The sequence below is a fragment of the Rhincodon typus genome, chromosome 23, assembly GCF_021869965.1.
Source record: "Rhincodon typus isolate 14 chromosome 23, sRhiTyp1.1, whole genome shotgun sequence".
Classification (NCBI taxonomy): domain Eukaryota; kingdom Metazoa; phylum Chordata; class Chondrichthyes; order Orectolobiformes; family Rhincodontidae; genus Rhincodon; species Rhincodon typus.
In genome coordinates, this window is record NC_063354.1 from 5275419 (window position 1) to 5293061 (window position 17643).

The following is a 17643-nucleotide window of genomic DNA, read 5'->3' on the forward strand; positions in this document are numbered from 1 at the left end:
GGGATGGACCATTTAGGACTGAGTTGAAGTGGAATTTCTTCACTCAGAGAACAGTGAATCTTTGGAATTCTCTCCTCCAGGGGTTGTGAGGCTCAGCCATTGAGTATGTTCAAGACAGGCATGACTAGATTTCTGCATATTAACGATGCCAAGAGATATGATGGGAGAGTTACACACAGCGCCATGACTGATGTTGATGGAGGCATGGGGTTAGTTAACAAACCTGGTGCCCGATCGATATGGCGGGGATGTGGAATTGTGAGCTATCTGTGTTTGTTTGGAAATTAAGGACACAGGGACTGTTCCCCACCTGGACCTCATTGTAACCGGAAGTCCTGTTTGATACTTTGAGATGGGAAGTAGGGAGATGTGTAAACTTGATTTGTTTGGTTTAGTTAGCAATCTCAATTGAAATCCAACCATTTGCATTTTGAGACGTTTCATGCTCTGTAGTTATATAAATGAGGTGAGTCCCAGTCAGGCAGGTATTTATAATGCTGACCTCTTCATTGCTGGAGATATTTATTCCAAACTTTAGCATTTCAATTGTTGCAGACGTTCCCTCTGGCAGCACCGGCTCTGTTGATGTTGAACGGGTGTTTCTTTCTGAATTGCTGACACCAGGAATTGGAATAAAAACTCAAAATGCTGCAACAGCCTGTGAGCTCACCCTGAGTTTGATGGAGAAAGATGGGCCATTCTTCTTTCCACAGCCCATTTGGTCCAATCCAGATTGACCACTCCTGAATTGACAAGACCTCTGACCCAACTCAGCCTGAACAAGCCTGGAGTGACCATACCTAACCCAGAATGACCACTCCCAGAATGACCACCCCTAACCCAAACTGACCACTCCCAGAATGACCACCCCCTAACCCAAACTGACCACTCCCAGAATGACCACCCCAACCCAGAATGACCACCCCAACCCAGAATGACCACTCCCAGAATGACCACCCCAACCCAAACTGACCACTCCCAGAATGACCACTTCAACCCAGACTGACCGATACCAGATTGACCACTCACAGAGTGATCACATCTGACCCAGAGTGACCACTCCCAGAGTGACCATACCATCCCAGAGTGACCACGTGAACCTGGATCACCCAGTTCTGAGGTAACCAGATTCTGATTGAATTGATGTGGATTAACCAATTCTGAACTGACCAGATTTTGAGGAGTGACTCTGTACATACGCAGCAGCAGACATAACACCTTCAACTCAGCAAATGAGGAGGTCATCACTTGGATCTGGAGATCTGTGTTCACTAATAATAAAATAAATAACCTACTTTTGTGTCTCATTATTTTCCGCAAGTGATATTTTTACTGAATTTACGCTTGAATGAAACTATATGTTTGTTGCTCAGGGCACTGCCACTACGGGTTTATACTAGCCCTGTATGATCAGCTCCAGGATTATCGATCTCTGGTCAATGCATTAGGTTTACTTTGCACATTCCCAAGTTTGGATAGTGAATGAGTCAGATCACTGACAGATCTATTGCAGTCTCCTGGGTCGGACCTGCTGCTGGTTGTTAGGTTTGACGAGAGGGCAGGCTCACTGTTGGCCCGTTGCCCCCTCACTGTAACGGTGAGTTTTCTGCGTCTGCGAAGAGACCGTGGCCTTTTCTGACGATGTGTCTCGTGTGAATTTACCACAAGGAGGAATGCGGTGATACCTTACAGAAGTTGTGGTTACGAGGAAGGGTCATTGACGAAAACCAAGAATGCTTTTTTTGTCAAATGTGAAAAATTCAATCTTATTTTTATCTCCTTCTATTTCTAGGACCCAAGGAGCAAACACAAATTTAAAATCCACACGTATGGCAGCCCAACGTTCTGTGACCATTGTGGCTCACTGCTCTATGGCCTCATTCACCAAGGGATGAAATGTGACAGTGAGTGTTTTTCTTTAGTCTTTCCATAACTCCTTAAAAGAAAGGCAAAGGCACAAGGACATTATTTTAAAGGGATTTTAATGGACCTTCGGATAAATCACAGTAAACAGAAAACTTACAACTAGAACATAAAGCACAGAAAAGACCATCAGTCCCATTAGCCCATGTCAGTGTTTATAATCCACAGAAAATTCCTCCCACTCCCCTTTATCTAACTCCCATCAAACATGCCACGGTTCAGCAAATATTTCTGTTCATCCAGTTCTTTAGATACTTTCCTCCATCTGTCAGAAATCTGTGAAAATCAGTCCATCGTTCCACTGTTTAACAGCTCAGATTTGATTCCAAACATAAGCCAAGTTTAGAAAGATTAGAAAGTCCTGCTGTGCTGGTGAGTGTGTATAATCATTCACATCACAGTACATTAACATTAAATGCCATCATGACAGTTTACTCCAAATGAATACAATAGTTAACTATGTTAGACATGATGGAAAGTGTTATTTTATCATAGATAGCAATGCAATCCTTGTGATTCGGGTGTACAGTGAGGTCCTCCTGCTGCGTGTTTTTATTCAACTCTATCTTTCACACTTTGATACTTTCACACACACTCCCTCTCTCACACACACACTCTCTCACTCTCACACCTCACGCTGTCTCTCACACAGTCTCTCATACACACTGTCTCTCTCACACACACTCCCTTTCTCATATTCTGTCTCACACACACACTCTCTCACACACACTGTCTCTCTCTCACACAGACACGGTTTCATACAGACACACTGTCACACGTATGCTGTCTCACACACTCATTGTCTTTCTCTCACATGAATTATCTCTTTGTCTCTCACACAACACACTCTCTTCGAACCACTCCCACACTCTTTCTCACACACATACATACTCTCTCTCATTCTCTCCCTCTGTCTGTCTGTCTGTCTGTGTCTCTCGCTGTTTGTCTCACGCACGTGCCAGCAATTGGCCAGTGCTTCATCATGGTCATCCGAAAGTTGGAAATCAGGACCTCAATTGAGGAGTGCTGTGATCCTTTGATAATTTATACTTTTGTAACATGAAGATAAATGTCTCGATATCAAATTGTACATTAGGACCTTGAAAACCTGCAAGACTCATGAAATTTTGGGCCATCAGTCTTAGTATGTCTTTATACGGGTTAGTGTAATGTTTTGTGATGCTCCTGAGACATTTTGAAACGTTTTATTATGGTCGGGAAATTGTTTAATTAATTTTAATTTTAAATTTAAATAATTGAGGTGAAATTAGCTGCTGTTGTGAAAATAGCCACGGGTTTCGAAGACCCAGCTCTCAACTTTCTCTCCCTAAAGCCATCATCCTTGATATAATTCCTTAGTGTGAAAATCTCACTACATTAAGCACAGTGGTGGGTTGAGCTTTTGTGAAATGCAATTTGAAGTTTACCTCACTATACCAAGGTATTCAAAGTTTATATACACCATATATTTATAAAGTCAAGTCTCCATAGTCCTACCATAGAGCTGTCTCATTAAAGAGACACAACTGGTGATGGTTTAACCAGAGCTAAGCAATCCCACAACCAACGGATCAGATCTAAGCTCTGCAGTCTTGCCACATCCAATTGAGAAAAGTGTGGACAATTAAACAACTTACTGGAGGAGAAATCTCAAGCAATTTCCCCAACTTCAGTGATGGGGGAGCCCAGCACATCAGTGCAAAAGATAAGGCTGAAGCATTCGCAGCAATCTTCAGCCAAAAGTGCCAAGTAGGTGATCCACCTCGGCCTCCTCCAGTGGTCCAATCTTCAGCCAAATAAAAACCGAAAGAACTGTGGATGCTGTAAATCGGGAACAAAAACAAAGTAGCTGGAAAAGCTCAGCAGGTCTGCAGCATCTGTGAAGAAGAAAAATCAGAGTTAACGTTTCAGGTCTGCTGACCCTTCCTCAGAACTTCATGTCAAGAAACAGTTGGAGACACTGGATACTGCAAAGGCTACGGGCCTTGACAACCTTCCAGCAATAGTACTGAAGACCTGTGCTCCAGAACTTGCCGCTCCCCTAACCAAGCTGTTCCAGTACAGTTACAACTCTGGTATCTACCCGACAATGTGGAAAATTGCCAAAGTATGTCCTGTACACAAAAAGCAGGACAAATCCTACCCGGCCAATTACTGCCCCACTCTCAATCATCAGTAAAGTGAGGGAAGATGTCATTAGCAGTGCTATCAAGCAGCACGTGCTCAGCAATAACCTGCTCAGTGACGCCCAGTTTGGGTTCCGCCAGGACCACTCAGCTCCTGACCTCATTACAGCCTTGGTTCAAACATGGACAAAAGAGCTGAATTCCAGAGGTGAGGTGAGGATGACAGCCCTTGAAATCAAGGCTACGTTCGACCGAGTGTGGCATCAAGGAACCCTAACAAAACTGGAATCAATGGGTACCAGGCGGCAAACGCTCCGGTGGTAGGAGTCATACCTGGCACATAGGAAGATGGTCGTGGTTGTGGGAGGTCAATCATCTCAGCTCCACGACATCTCTGCAGGAGTTCCTGAGGGTAGTGTCCTAGACCCAATAGTCTTCAGCTGCTTCATTAATGACCTTTCCTCCATCATAAGGTCAGAAGTGGAGAATTTCGCCGATGACTGCACCATGTTCAGCACCATTTGCGACTCCTCAGATACTGAAGCAGTTCATGTTCAAATGCAACAAGATCTGGACAATATCCAGGCTGGGGCTGACAAGTGGCAAGTGACATTTGTGTCACACAAATGCCAGGCTATGGCCATCACCAATAAGAGACAATCTAACCACCGCCCCTCGACGTTCAATGGTATTACCATCACTGAATCCGCCACTATTAACATCCTGGGGGTTACCATTGACCAGAAATTCAACTGGACTCACCACATTAACACAATAGCTACAAGAGCAGGCCAGCAGCTGGGAATACTGCAGCGAGTAACTCATCTCCTCACTCCTCAAATCATCTATAAGGTATAAGTCAGGATTCTGATGGAATTCTCCCCACTTGCTTGGATGAGTGCAGTCACAACACTCAAGAAGTTTGACTGGGGTGGACAAGGTCAGAAGTCACGTGATGCTGGGTTATAGTCCAACAGGTTTGTTTGAAAACACAAGCTTTCGGAGCCTCATTCCTTCTTCAGGTGACACCCTGATCAGTGGTGTGAACCTTTGATCTTTTATTTATAAATTCTGTGTCTGATACTACCTCTCTCACTAATACCTGAAGAAAAGTGAGGCTCTACAAGCTTGTGTTTTCAAATAAACCTGTTGGACTATAACCTGGTGTCGCAAAATTGAAATCATCAGTCCTTCTCGATGAGAGCTGAAGAGCAGCTAGCGTTTCTCTCCTTTCACTTGCTGCACTCAATCTGTGCATGGACAGATCCAATCAGACCAGGATTCATTCCAGAAGTTTCTCCCACCCTTCTTCTGGAGGGCTGATCTATGTGTGGGGTGGTTGGAGGGAAGCATGATGTTCCCCCAGGGCTGTCACTTGCTCCTGCCCATTCTCTTGGGGCAGCAGTTTCTCCAGCGCTCGGTCACTCATGAAGAGGATCCCAGTGAGGTTCACATTCTCAGTCGATACTTCCAAGCAGGGTCATTGACTGCAACCAGCAGCTGTCACCTTGACTGACGTCTCTGCCCCTAACCAGCAGCCCCCTCACCCATCAAACATTCAGATCGATGTGAGTAGCTGAGTATCAGCTGTGGCTCAGTGGACCAACCGTGAGTCTGGAGAGTCTGATTTCAAGACCCCTCCAGTGTTGACCCTCCGCTGGAGGTCTGTGGGAATACCACACTGCCTGCTGTATCATCTATCATCAAGCCAGCCAAGACCATGTCTCAGTTCTCTGTCAAATATCTCATTGAACTATTTCAAGCAAGGGCAGACAAGTTATTCCCAGAATCCTGGCCAACATTTACCCCTCAATCTGTATCACAAGGAACAGATCATCTGGTTATTATCACATTGCTGTTTCTGGGAGAATGCTGTATACAAATTGGCAACCCATTCCTTACAACATTATCTCAACTTCTAAGTGCTTAGAGTCAGAGAGAACTACATCACAGAAAAGGGCCCTTTAACCCCTTTCGTTCAGCACAACATCGTGGGCCGAAGGGCCTGTACTGTGCTGTACTGTTCTATCATAACCCATCACATCTGCACTGGTCAAAAACAACCACTTAACTATTCTAATCCCTTTTTCCAGCACTTGGTCCATATCCTTGTATGATTTGGTGTCACAATGGCACATCTAAATACTTCTTCCATGTGATGGGGGTTTCTGCCTTTGCCACCCTTACAGGCAGTGAGATCCAGATTCCTCCTACCCTCTGGGTGAAATAATTTCCCTCACATATCCTCTAAACCTTCTCCCCTTACCTTAAATCCATGTCCCCTGCTCATTGTTTCCTCCATCAAGGGGAAAAATCTCTTCCCTATCTATCCTGTCTCTGCCCGTCACAATTTTATACATCTCAACCATGCACCCCTCAGCCCCCTGTGCTCCAAGGAAAACAATCCCCAGTCTGTCCGATCTCTCTTTGTAGCTGAAACTCTCCAGCCCAGGCAACATCCAGGTAAATCTCCCCTGCACCATCTCCAGTGCAGTCACATCTCTCCGATAATGTGGATTCCAGTACTGCACACAAACTGTAACTGCGGCCTAAGCAATGTCTCATACTTCATTAGTTGTAAAGTGCTTTGGGTTCTCCTGGGGTCCTGAAAGGTGTTGTGTAAAAATGTGTGTCTTTGGGGATGATCCCCTCATGTGGCCTGGTCTGTGACAGGAATTCGAAGCAACAGTGGTCTCTGCAACTCCACCACTGCAAGGTCAGCACTGGAAAAGCTCTGTCTTAGATTGATTGAAAATCTCATTCTTCTTCCTTCCCCAGCCCCTCCCATTCCTCTTCCCGTTTTCTCCCTAACCCAACAAGCAATGGGGAAGGTGAGTCTTCCGAAACCCCCTTGAGTAATTCGGTGCAATGAATGTTGTGGGTCTGGAGTGAATGACCGTTTCTGAAATGTGTGTAATTTTCTACTCCTCAGCCTGTGACCTAAATGTGCACAAGAAATGTGTTATAAACGTGCCCAGCATGTGTGGAACCGACCACACGGAGAGAAGGGGGCGAATATTCCTGAAAGTGGAGGTCGACAGTGACAACTTGCTCCATGTTACAGGTAAACCTCTGACTGTTTCTGATATCAGGGACCGTGATGGTACAGGGATACACGCTGGGAGAGCCTTGCATTAACTGAACAGACCCTCTGAAATGAAATAACGTTTTTCTGTTCATGATGCTACAACATAGAATTACAAACTCAAAGCAGACTCAGCCCTGAGCCTTCAATCTTCCTGAGGCTTCTGCTCGGACCCCACATTCAGTGAAACATTTGTAGACGTCATCTTGTGTTTACAGTATACACACACAGGCCATTTGACACAGCTGATTGATGTTGGACTGTAAACTCTACACAAGCCTGTGCCCACTTCACTTCATCTTACCCTGTCGCTGTATCCTTCTGTGCTTTGTGTGTTTTTTTTCAGTTTCCCATCAGTGCCTGCAGTTCTGCTTTACACCATATGAAACAGAGTAAACCTGTGATGTTTTTAGTAGATGGAATATGTGACCACGTGGAGAATGGAACTTGGAACTGCCAAACCCGAGCCTGAATTTACTTTCCAAATAGTTGCAGTAGAAATCTATAAGGAAAAGGGATCGAGACATTCAAATGGGCATTGTAGCTTTTGTTCTTCCTTTAGTTTGCTCTTGAACCAAGCAAAAGTACTAGATTTATCCATTGCAGACAAAATCCCTCGAACATATAGATTTTCAAAGACTCTCGACACTGGCCAGATGCAAGATTTTCACAGTTTGATGTTAACATTTTGCTTTCTGCTTGGATTTTTGAACACAGTAACTACTGACTCATAGCAAGGTTCACAGAGGTTTTTAAGAAGCTGAGACTAGCTGTCTTTGTATATGAAACACAAAATTTTGGCATAGAAGCCCAGTGAGTAATTAGATAGGCAAATGGATGTTTGGTCTTTATTGTAAGCAGATGGAGTATTAATGTAAGGAAGTCTTGCTACAACCATAGAGGGCTTCAGTGAGACTTGAGCTCTGCACACCTTTTTATTTCCTTACTTAAGGGGGGCTACACTTGTATTGGAGGCCGTTCAGAGACGGTTCACTCAGCTGATTCCTGGAACAAAGGAATTGACTCGGGAGGAGAAGCTGAGCCATTACTCGTTAGAGTTTAGAATAACGAGAGATGATCTTATTGAAACATATAAGATCCTGAGGGTCTGAACAGGGCTAGATGCAGAGAGAATATTTCGTCTTGGGGACGAGCCTGGACCAAGGGGCACACTCACAGAATAATAGATCCCAGTTTGAGACAGAGGAGAAAGCATTTCCTCCCTTAGAGGGGAGTGAAATTTCAGAATTCTTTACAGAGCAGTGGAGGCTGGGTCATTGAATAAACTCAAGACTGAGTCAGACTGATTTTTGATCGACAGGAGAGTGAAGGGTTACAGGAAACAGGCAGGAAAGGGAATCCAATCAGCCACGATCATCTTGAATGGTGGAGCCAGCTCAAGGCCAATGAATAGCCCACACCCTGCTCCTTTATGTTAAAACTTCACAAAAAAATACAGAGTTATTATCACGCAGCAGGAATTAATTTGGCCCATCATATCTGCACTGCCTTGTTAAATGAGCATCTTTACTTAGTGCCAATCTCTTGTTTTCTTCCCCATAGCCTTGCACATTATTTCTATCCAAATAATCATTCAGTGTCCTCTTAAATATCTCAATTGAACCTGCCTCCACCACATTTCCAAGCAGTGCATTCCATACCCTAACTACTCATTGTGTGAAATACGTTTTTCTGAGATCTGTTGGTTTTTTGCAGATCACTGTAAATCTATGCCCTCTTGTTCCTTTTATGAGTGGGATCAGTTTCTCCCTTGCCACTCTATCCAGCCTGCTCATGATTTTGAAGACCTCTATCACATCTCCTCTGAGATTTCCTCACTGCAAGGAGAGCCGTCTTAACCTCTCCAATCTACCCACATAACTGAATTTTCACAAAGCTGGAGTCATTCTTGTAAGTCGCTGTGCAAAAGTCTAACAAGTGCCTTAGTTCTAGTGTCTAAGTATCTAACAAATTCAACATCCCTCCCTTGCTCTTGTACTTTAAGCCCGTATTAATAAAGCCAATGCAGGGAGCTGTTGGTAACACAGAGTGCAGTCAACCAGAGATCAGACCAGGTAAGGAAGGCAGATTTTCTTCCATAAAGCCAAACGGTTTTTTCTATAAACAATCAATGTGGCTACATGGGTGCCATTAGGGCTGAATTTTAATTCCAGGTTTTTCATTGAATTCAAATCTCACCATCTGCCATAGTGAGATGTGAACCAATGTCCCAGCACGTTAGCCTGAGATTCTGAATTACAACTCCAGTGAGATTACCATGAGGCCCCTAGTAGATTTCACCATTGGTGAATCGTATTTAGTGTGTGACAGCTGAGCATGTGCCCAATCTCCCTTTATCCCACCTTCAGAGCACATGGAGGTATTCATCATAACTTCAGAAAGAAAAGGTTAACACTGAGAAAACTGTCAGCAGCTTGGAGAGAGAAACATAGTGAATGTCTCGGGTCAGAGTCATGCAGGGTAGAAGCAGTCTGTTTGGCCCATCATGTCTGTACTGATGTTTCTAGTCCCACTCTCTTTTCCTTCCGGCTCCTTCAATGTTACACTTTCAAGAACTTCTCGAATTTTGTACGAAAGTTATGATTCAATCAGCACTTTCACCCTTTCAGAGAAAGCTTTCAAGTTGCATTTTTTTTAAAAATCCTCTCCTTAACTTATCTCTTTTGTTGCAACAGTTTTATTATCTTTGTTTGAGCAATGCGTGATATGATTTTTTATATAGACAGGAGTTGGATGGAGTTGAAGGAAGCAGAATGTGAGCAGTATTGCTTTCTACTTGTGACAAGCTGAAACATGGTTTGTACAGTTTAACCAAACCTACAAATAGGATTGGACCCCACTGTATGGTTTTTTTCCAGGATTGTCTTCTACACCATGTTCAGGCAGAACGTAGGAGTTAGGACCAGGAGATAGGCCAATTGGCCCTTCAAGCCCATTCCATAAGGCTATGGCTGACCCAGCTGTGATCTCAACCACTGCCCCCGCCCCTCCAAACCTTGTCTATCATGAACGTGTTTAACTCTGTCTTGGATATTTCCAATGTCTCAGCCACCATTTTCTGGGAAAGAGAATTCCACAGGCTAACTAAGTATTCAAGAATTTGCCAATGACATAAATATTCGTGATATACCAGATGGTTGTAGGCAGCAGGCATGTAATAACAATTGACATAGATGAAGAGAGTGAGCAAGCCGGTAGCAGACAGATTGCATTGCGCTGAAATGGAAGCTACATAAGGAACATCTGAATTAGGAGCTGGGTAGGATGGTGTTGAACTTCTTGAGTGCTGTTGGAGCTGTGCTCGTTCAGGCAAGAGAGAATATTCCATCACTGTCTGGACTTGTGCCTTGTAGATGGGGGACAGACTGTGGGAAGTCAGGAGGTGAGTTATTTGCTGCAATATTCCCAGCCTCTGACCTGCTGTTGGAGCCAGATTATTTATATGACTAGTCCAGTTGAGTTTCTGGTCAGTGGTAATCCCAGGATGTTGATTGTAGGGGATTCAGTGACGCCATTGAATGTAAAGGGGTGCTGTCACAGGAGTATTGGATTTCAGATTACCATTCTGTATGACACACTGCGGGTCCTTTTAGTTTTGGCAGGGCTGTAAATCTGCTCTTCTTCTCCCCTCTCCCCCTTCTCTTGGTCTCGACAAAGAGTTTCATAGCTCACTGTGACTAACAGGGCTGGGGGTGGTGATTAGCTCAGTTGGCTGGCTGCTGGTTTGTGATATGAGTGATGCCAACAGTGTGGGGTTCAATCCCCACACCAGCTGAAGTTACCATGAAAGGCCCTCACCCAAGGAACAGTGACCCTCAGATTAAACCTCCACCAGTCATCTCTCTCTTTAATGAGAGAGCAGCCCCATGGTCTGACAGCACTGTGTTGACCATGGTAACCATCAGTTACTTTAAAAACCCATCTGGCTCACTAATATCCTTTAAGGAAGGAAATCTGCCATCCCTACCTGGTCTGGCCTACATGTGACTCCAGACCCACGGCAATGAGGGTGACTTTTAACTGCCCTCCAAGATGGCCAAGTAAGCCCCACTGTTCATGGGCAGCAAGTGCTGACCTTCCCAGTGACACCCACATCCCATGAAAGAATTTTTAAAATGTTATGATGTGAATTATGAGCCCACTGTCGATTAATTGGCTATTCTGATCAGAGCAGAATCCTGCGGATGCTGGAAATCTGAAACGAGCCCAGAGATCGCTGGAGAAACTCAGTGGGTCTGGTTTTTTCAGATGAAGAGTCATATTGGAGAAAGGGAGGGATAGGTGGATAAAGAGAGAGAGGGATTGGTGGATGCAGAGAAGAGAGAATTGATGTCAGTGCTAAAGAATGTAACTGAATTGTCAATGACTGCAGAGGAAGGATTCTACAACATTTTAATTGCACCTAATTTAATGTTTAGAACCTTAGGCGTGAAATTAATGGCTGTGAAATTAACGCCTCGATGCAGTTTCACTGTTGAGCGTGTTGCAGCTTAAAGAGCTGACGGGAAGTTCGTATAAGTAGATAGCACGAGTCATGAAATAGGATCAAATATATAAATAGATCAGAAACGTCATCATTGGTTGTTCCTCTGCCATGTCGACAGTTTGTTCTATTTTAGGTTGATAAACGGAATCTAATCTCCTTCCTTATTTCTAAAATTTCTGTCCTTCTGAATTTTTTCTCTCTTTTCCTGGAGGTTCTGCTGCTCACCCCCTAATGCCTGACTCAAGTAATGATGTTGGTCAGTTAGTGTAAACAACTCATTCTTGCAGGGAGGCAGACACAGGGACACAGATACACACACACACACACACACACACACACACACACACAGATACACACAAAATGCACTAACACACATACACACACACACACACAGATACACACACACACACACAAATGCACTAACACACATACACACACACACACACACACACACACACACATAAAGACACACACCACAAAGACACACACGCATACACACAAATAAATGAACTAACACAGACACAGACACACACACACACAAATGCACTAACACACATACACACACACACAAATGCACTGACACAGACACACACACACAAAGGCATGCACACACACACATACACGCACCAACACGGACACACACATGCACAAACAGACACTAACACACAGAGACACAGACAGACAAACACACACACACACACACACACACACACACACACACACACACACACACATCTTCAATTCCCCTCCTCCAACATCCTCATTGAAATTGACAAACTGGTCAAAGTGCAGACCGTTGAGGCTTGTAAACCTTGTGGGCTGTAAGCTTCAGCAGCCAATGTCAGGCAATGCCCCCTCAATGAGGTGGAAATTGAGAAAGGTGTTAGCAGATCAGGGAGTTGAAACTGAAAGTCTTCACTGGAATTAACTGGTGTTAAAGGCTCCACAGGTGAGCAGTACCATCTCTGAAAATATCTGAAAGACTGTCAATGAAGCGTCTCGTAGTGCAGTGGTAGTGTCCCTACCTCTGAAACAGAAGATCTATGTTCAAGTCACAGTCGCCTTAGATGTGCGATAACAAATCTGAGCAACTTGATTTAAAATAACCAAAATTCTGCTAATGAGGGGAGGGTAGGCAGCACAGGGACTGAAAGCAGCACCATGGAATACAGAGAGAGCACATGCTGGGCCATGAGGAAATGCTCAGTGATGATGCAGGAAAGTGACTGCCTACTGTGAGTCTGTTCTCATTGGGCTTTTGGATCCTTGTCTACGTTGTCCAATTAACCTGCACCATATCTGCCACTCTCTCCAATCAGCAGCAAGTGAAAGGCTGGTTTTTCTAGAACAGTCAAATATTGAATCATTGAGGGTGGTGTGTGTAAGGAATGAGCTGCCAGAGGAAGTGATGGAGGCTGGGACAATTACAACATTTAATAGGCATCTGGATGAATATATGAATAGGAAGAATTTAGAGGGATATGGGCCAAATGCTGCTAAAATGGGACCAACATTAATTTAGGATATCTGGTCAGCATGGACGAGTTGGACTGAAGGTTTTGTTTCGATTCTGTAAAACTGTATGACTCTATGAAGTATTGAGCAGAATTGTCTCCCTCTTTGACACCAAATGTGCAGGGGCTGTTAATGTGGGGGGAGACATCTGCTGGGTGTGGGCAGAGGGGCAGGTTTGTCTGCACAATTATGCTTTTCACACCTCATTACAGACTCATGCACAGGAGAAACAGCCAGGTTTTCTGAGCTGGAAGCTCTGCACATGCTCCACCCCCAGCCAGGACCTTCCAGGTTCCAACAAGGTGCTGGTGAGGCCGCATCTGGAGCACTGTGAGCAGATTTGATCTCCTTTTTTTTGAGAAAAGTTATCATTTCATTGGAGGCAGTTCCCAGAAGGTTCCCCAGTCTGGAGGGATTGTCCATGAGCAAAGATTAAACAGCTTGGGACACTACGCACTGGAGTTTAGAAGAACGAGAGGTCACCTTATTTTTGAAATGTAAGATTCTTAAGGATCTTGACAGGGTCAAAGCTGAGAGGATGTTTCCTCTCATGGGATAGTCTAGAACCAGAAGGCATAGTCTCAGAATAAAGTGGCACCACTTTAAGACTCAGATGAGGAGGAAAATCCTCTAAATTCTTCTCTCAGAGGGTTGAGAGTCTTCGAAACTCCTTGCCACACAGAGAGATATGCGGACAGAGTCCTTGTATATACTTAAGGCTGAGATAGATAGATTCTTGATCAGGTAGGGAATCAAAGGTTACAGGGAAAAGACAAGAAAGTGGATGCAAGGAATATTGGATCAGCCAGGCTTGAGGGGCCAAATGGCCTCCTCCTGTTCCTATTTATTAGGGTATAATGAGGTGAGGGATGAGGGCGGTGAGGGATGGGCAAGGTGAGTGATGGGCAAGGTGAGGGATGAGGGAGATGAGGGTTGAGGGAGGTGAGAGATGAGGGAGGTGAGGGATGAGCAAAGTGAGGGATGATGGAGGTGAGGGTTGAGGGAAGTGAGGGATGAGCGAAGTGAGGGATGAGGGAGGTAAGGGATGAGCAAAGTGAGGGATGAGCAAAGTGAGGGATGAGGGAGGTGAGGGTTGGGCAAGGTGAGGAATGAGGGAGGTAAGGGATGAGCAAAGTGAAGGATGAGCGAAGTTAGAGTTGGGCAAGGTGAGGGATGAGGGAGTGAGGGATGAACAAAGTGAGGGATGAGCAAAGTGAGGGTTGGGCAAGGTGAGGGATGAGGGAGGTGAGGGATGAGCGAAGTGAGGGTTAGGTGAGGTAGAGACAATGAGATGAATGATTTGAGGATTGAGGGGAGTGAGGGATGAGAGAAATGAGCTACTCCTCTCAGAACCTTTTGCGAATGCCTCAGTTTTAACATTCTCATTCTCCTTATTGAATTCTCCAATATCTTCACCCTTCCTATCACCATAACCATTCTCTGATCCTTTGAGAACTTGCATTTGTCCAGTTTTAGTCTGTAGTACACCTCCAAATTTCTTCAGCTGCATGGACTTTAAGCTTTGCAGTTCCTTTTCTAAACCTGTGCCTGTGCTAATGGCTCATGATGTGACTCAGCATCGAGTGTTGCTCAATAAAGCTCCATTACAACATTGAAGGCACCATGTAAATACAGCTTCCAATTGTTGGACTGTGCACTTCCGGCACTGAAATGTCTGTATGAAGTGGTAAGTTTTCTGACACACTCTGCAGCCTTACATAGAACATAGAACATTACTGCGCAGTACAGGCCCTCCAGCCCTCGATGTTGTGCCGACCTGTGAAACCAATCTGAAGCTCATCTAACCTAAACTATTCTATTATCATCCATATGTTTATCCAATGACCATTTAAATGCCCTTAAAGTTGGCGAGTCTACTACTTTTGCAGGCAGGGCATTCCACGCCCTTACTACTCTCTGAGTAAAGAACCTACCTCTGACATCTGTCCTATATCTATCACACCTCAATTTAAAGCTATGTCCCCTCATGCTAGCCATCACCATCCGAGGAAAAAGGCTCCCACTGTCCACCGTATCTAATCCTCTGATCATCTTGAATGTCTCTATTAAGTCACCTCTTAACCTTCTTCTCTCTAATGAAAACAGCCTCAAGTCCCTCAGCCTTTCCTCATAAGACCTTCCCTCCATACCAGGCAACATCCTGGTAAATCTCATGATGCTGAGCAGCAGCAGGGGGTAATCGAGATGAAGAGTTTGTGGACTCTCAGTGGGAACCCCTGCCTTTGAAGGTACATTAGAATAAACGATGTTGTAAAGGCTGCGCCTGTTTCAGATTCTCCCATGGTTACCCCTGACAGATTTATGGGAACAAAGGGATGTTGTAATAGATTAACTTTCACATAGCACACAATTAAAAGCTTATATTGAGGCATTTTAAAAAAAAAGTTGGCACAAGTAAAAAGCCACACAATTCTTTCAAGATGGAAATGTAGCCATAACTGATAAGATGATTAAATAAACTTACACTATTGCAGGTCTCTGGCTTAGATCAAATTAGAATTCTTCTTTCGTCACATACTCCTCCCCTGTCATCAGTTTCAGAACAAACAGCCTGCAGTATCTCTGACTGTTACAAACTCAGACAGACAGACAGCTGCAAGCTATCCTCCACAGTATCACCATGAAGCTGCGCTGAGTGGTTTGGAGAACAGATGTAGGACTCGCTTTGGCAATGAACCAAAGGAACCTCAAAGTCCCAGGTCCTGCTCCGTCATTCATTGTATCAGCTCCTGGATGTAGCATTTGGTCACGGAAGGGGCATCAGAATGCATTGGGCACTCACACTGAAACAAGCAGTTTCTGAATGGGAGAGTTATGTTTATGTGACTCCATTCTTTGGACATCCTGTGGCCCAGTTAAATACTTTTAAAGTGTGGTCACCATCGTAATGTCAGAAATGTGATTGGCAATTTGTACACAGGGATTTCAAGTCTTGGCCCCAGTTATTACAGATTCTATTCAAATAAATGCTGGGGATTAGCTTCGCGTGCATTACTACTCCGCCAACACAAAACCTGCAGCTCGGTTTAGAAATCTCAACTTAAAGCAGGGCTTCTCTCTTATCTCAATCTCAGCTTTGGGTCTGCTGGTTTCTATGGCAACGTGACCTTCCGCTTTCCCTTCTGTCCATGGTTTGTGTAGCAAATGATAATTGTTACAGTTTACATTCCCTGGAGCCATAGCTGCTGGTCACCTATTCCAGGAAAAAATGCTGGTCTTCCAAGGCAAAAGAGGTTTACATTCATTGCTGTTATCCCACACATTGGGAATGGAGCCCATCTTCCTGACAGTATTGGCTACAGTTCCTCTCATTGCTACATTTGTCTATTGTAAGCTAATAGTGTCTTTCTTCTTTTCACACATGGGATGAAGGTGTCTCTTGCCAGGCTCGTATTTATTGTCCATCCCTAATTGCCCAGAGGGCAGTTAAGAGTCAACCATGTTGCTGTGGGTCTGGAGTCACATGTAGGCCAGACCAGGTGAGGATGGCAGATTTCCTTCCCTAAAGGACATGACTGAACCACATGATATAACACAGTGTGGAGCTGGAGGAACATAGGAGGCCAGGCAGAATCAGAGGAGCAGGAAAGTTGACGTTTCGGGTCGGAACTCCAGCATCGGCAGTTCTTACTAACCCTACTACCCACATGGATTTTTACAACAAGCAACGATGGTTTAATAGTCATTATTAGACTCTGAATTCGACATTCTTTATTGAAGATTGTTGAAGTTCCTTTATATATTAATGTACAATTAAATTACTACCCTAATCATTTGCCTCACTTCAGCCGTGAGTTCCCACAAATCCTCAAGGTAAATTACAGAACTGTTTTTACTTAGTTTGTTGGTATCAGCCAGGATAGATCTCCTTTTCTTTGAGGTAGAACTGTCCTTTGTTGTAAACCATGAGAGGACATACTTGAATAGCTCATCAGAAAAACAACGGTTGAGAGTGGGGCGCTCCCTCACCGCTGACCCTCCAACAGTGCAGCACTCCCTCAGCACTGACCCTCCAACAGTACGGCATTCCCTCAGTACTGACCCACCAACAGTGCAGCACTCCCTCAGCACAGACCCTCCGACAGTGCGGCACTCCCTCGGCACTGATCACCCGACAGTGTGACACTCCCTCAGCACTGACCCTCCGACAGTGCGGCACTCCCTCAGTACTGACCCTCCGACAGTGTGACACTCCCTCAGTACTGATCCACCAACAGTGCGGCGCTCCCTCAGCACTGACCCTCCGACAGTACGGCACTCCCTCAGTACTGACTCTTTGACAATGCGGCACTCCCTCAGCACTGACCCTGCAAAAGTACATTTTCTGTCTGTGCTGACCTTCCGACAGTGCCCACTCCCTCAGCACTGACCCTCCGACAGTGAGGCCCTCCCTCAGCACTGACCCTCCGACAGTGCGGCGCTCCCTCAGCACTGACCCTCCGACAGTGTGGCGCTCCCTCAGCACT

At 44.9% G+C, this 17643-nt stretch overlaps 1 protein-coding gene across 1 annotated transcript in view; it reads left to right on the top strand.

Moving 5' to 3' along the window:
* Positions 1 to 17643, top strand: part of prkcaa (protein kinase C, alpha, a) — a 221998-nt gene that overhangs the window by 170441 nt on the left and 33914 nt on the right. Inside the window, exons 4-5 of the mRNA XM_048611082.1 lie at positions 1793 to 1904; positions 6982 to 7113. Coding sequence (XP_048467039.1) covers positions 1793 to 1904; positions 6982 to 7113 — 244 coding nt within the window. The remainder of the gene's footprint in view (positions 1 to 1792; positions 1905 to 6981; positions 7114 to 17643) is intronic.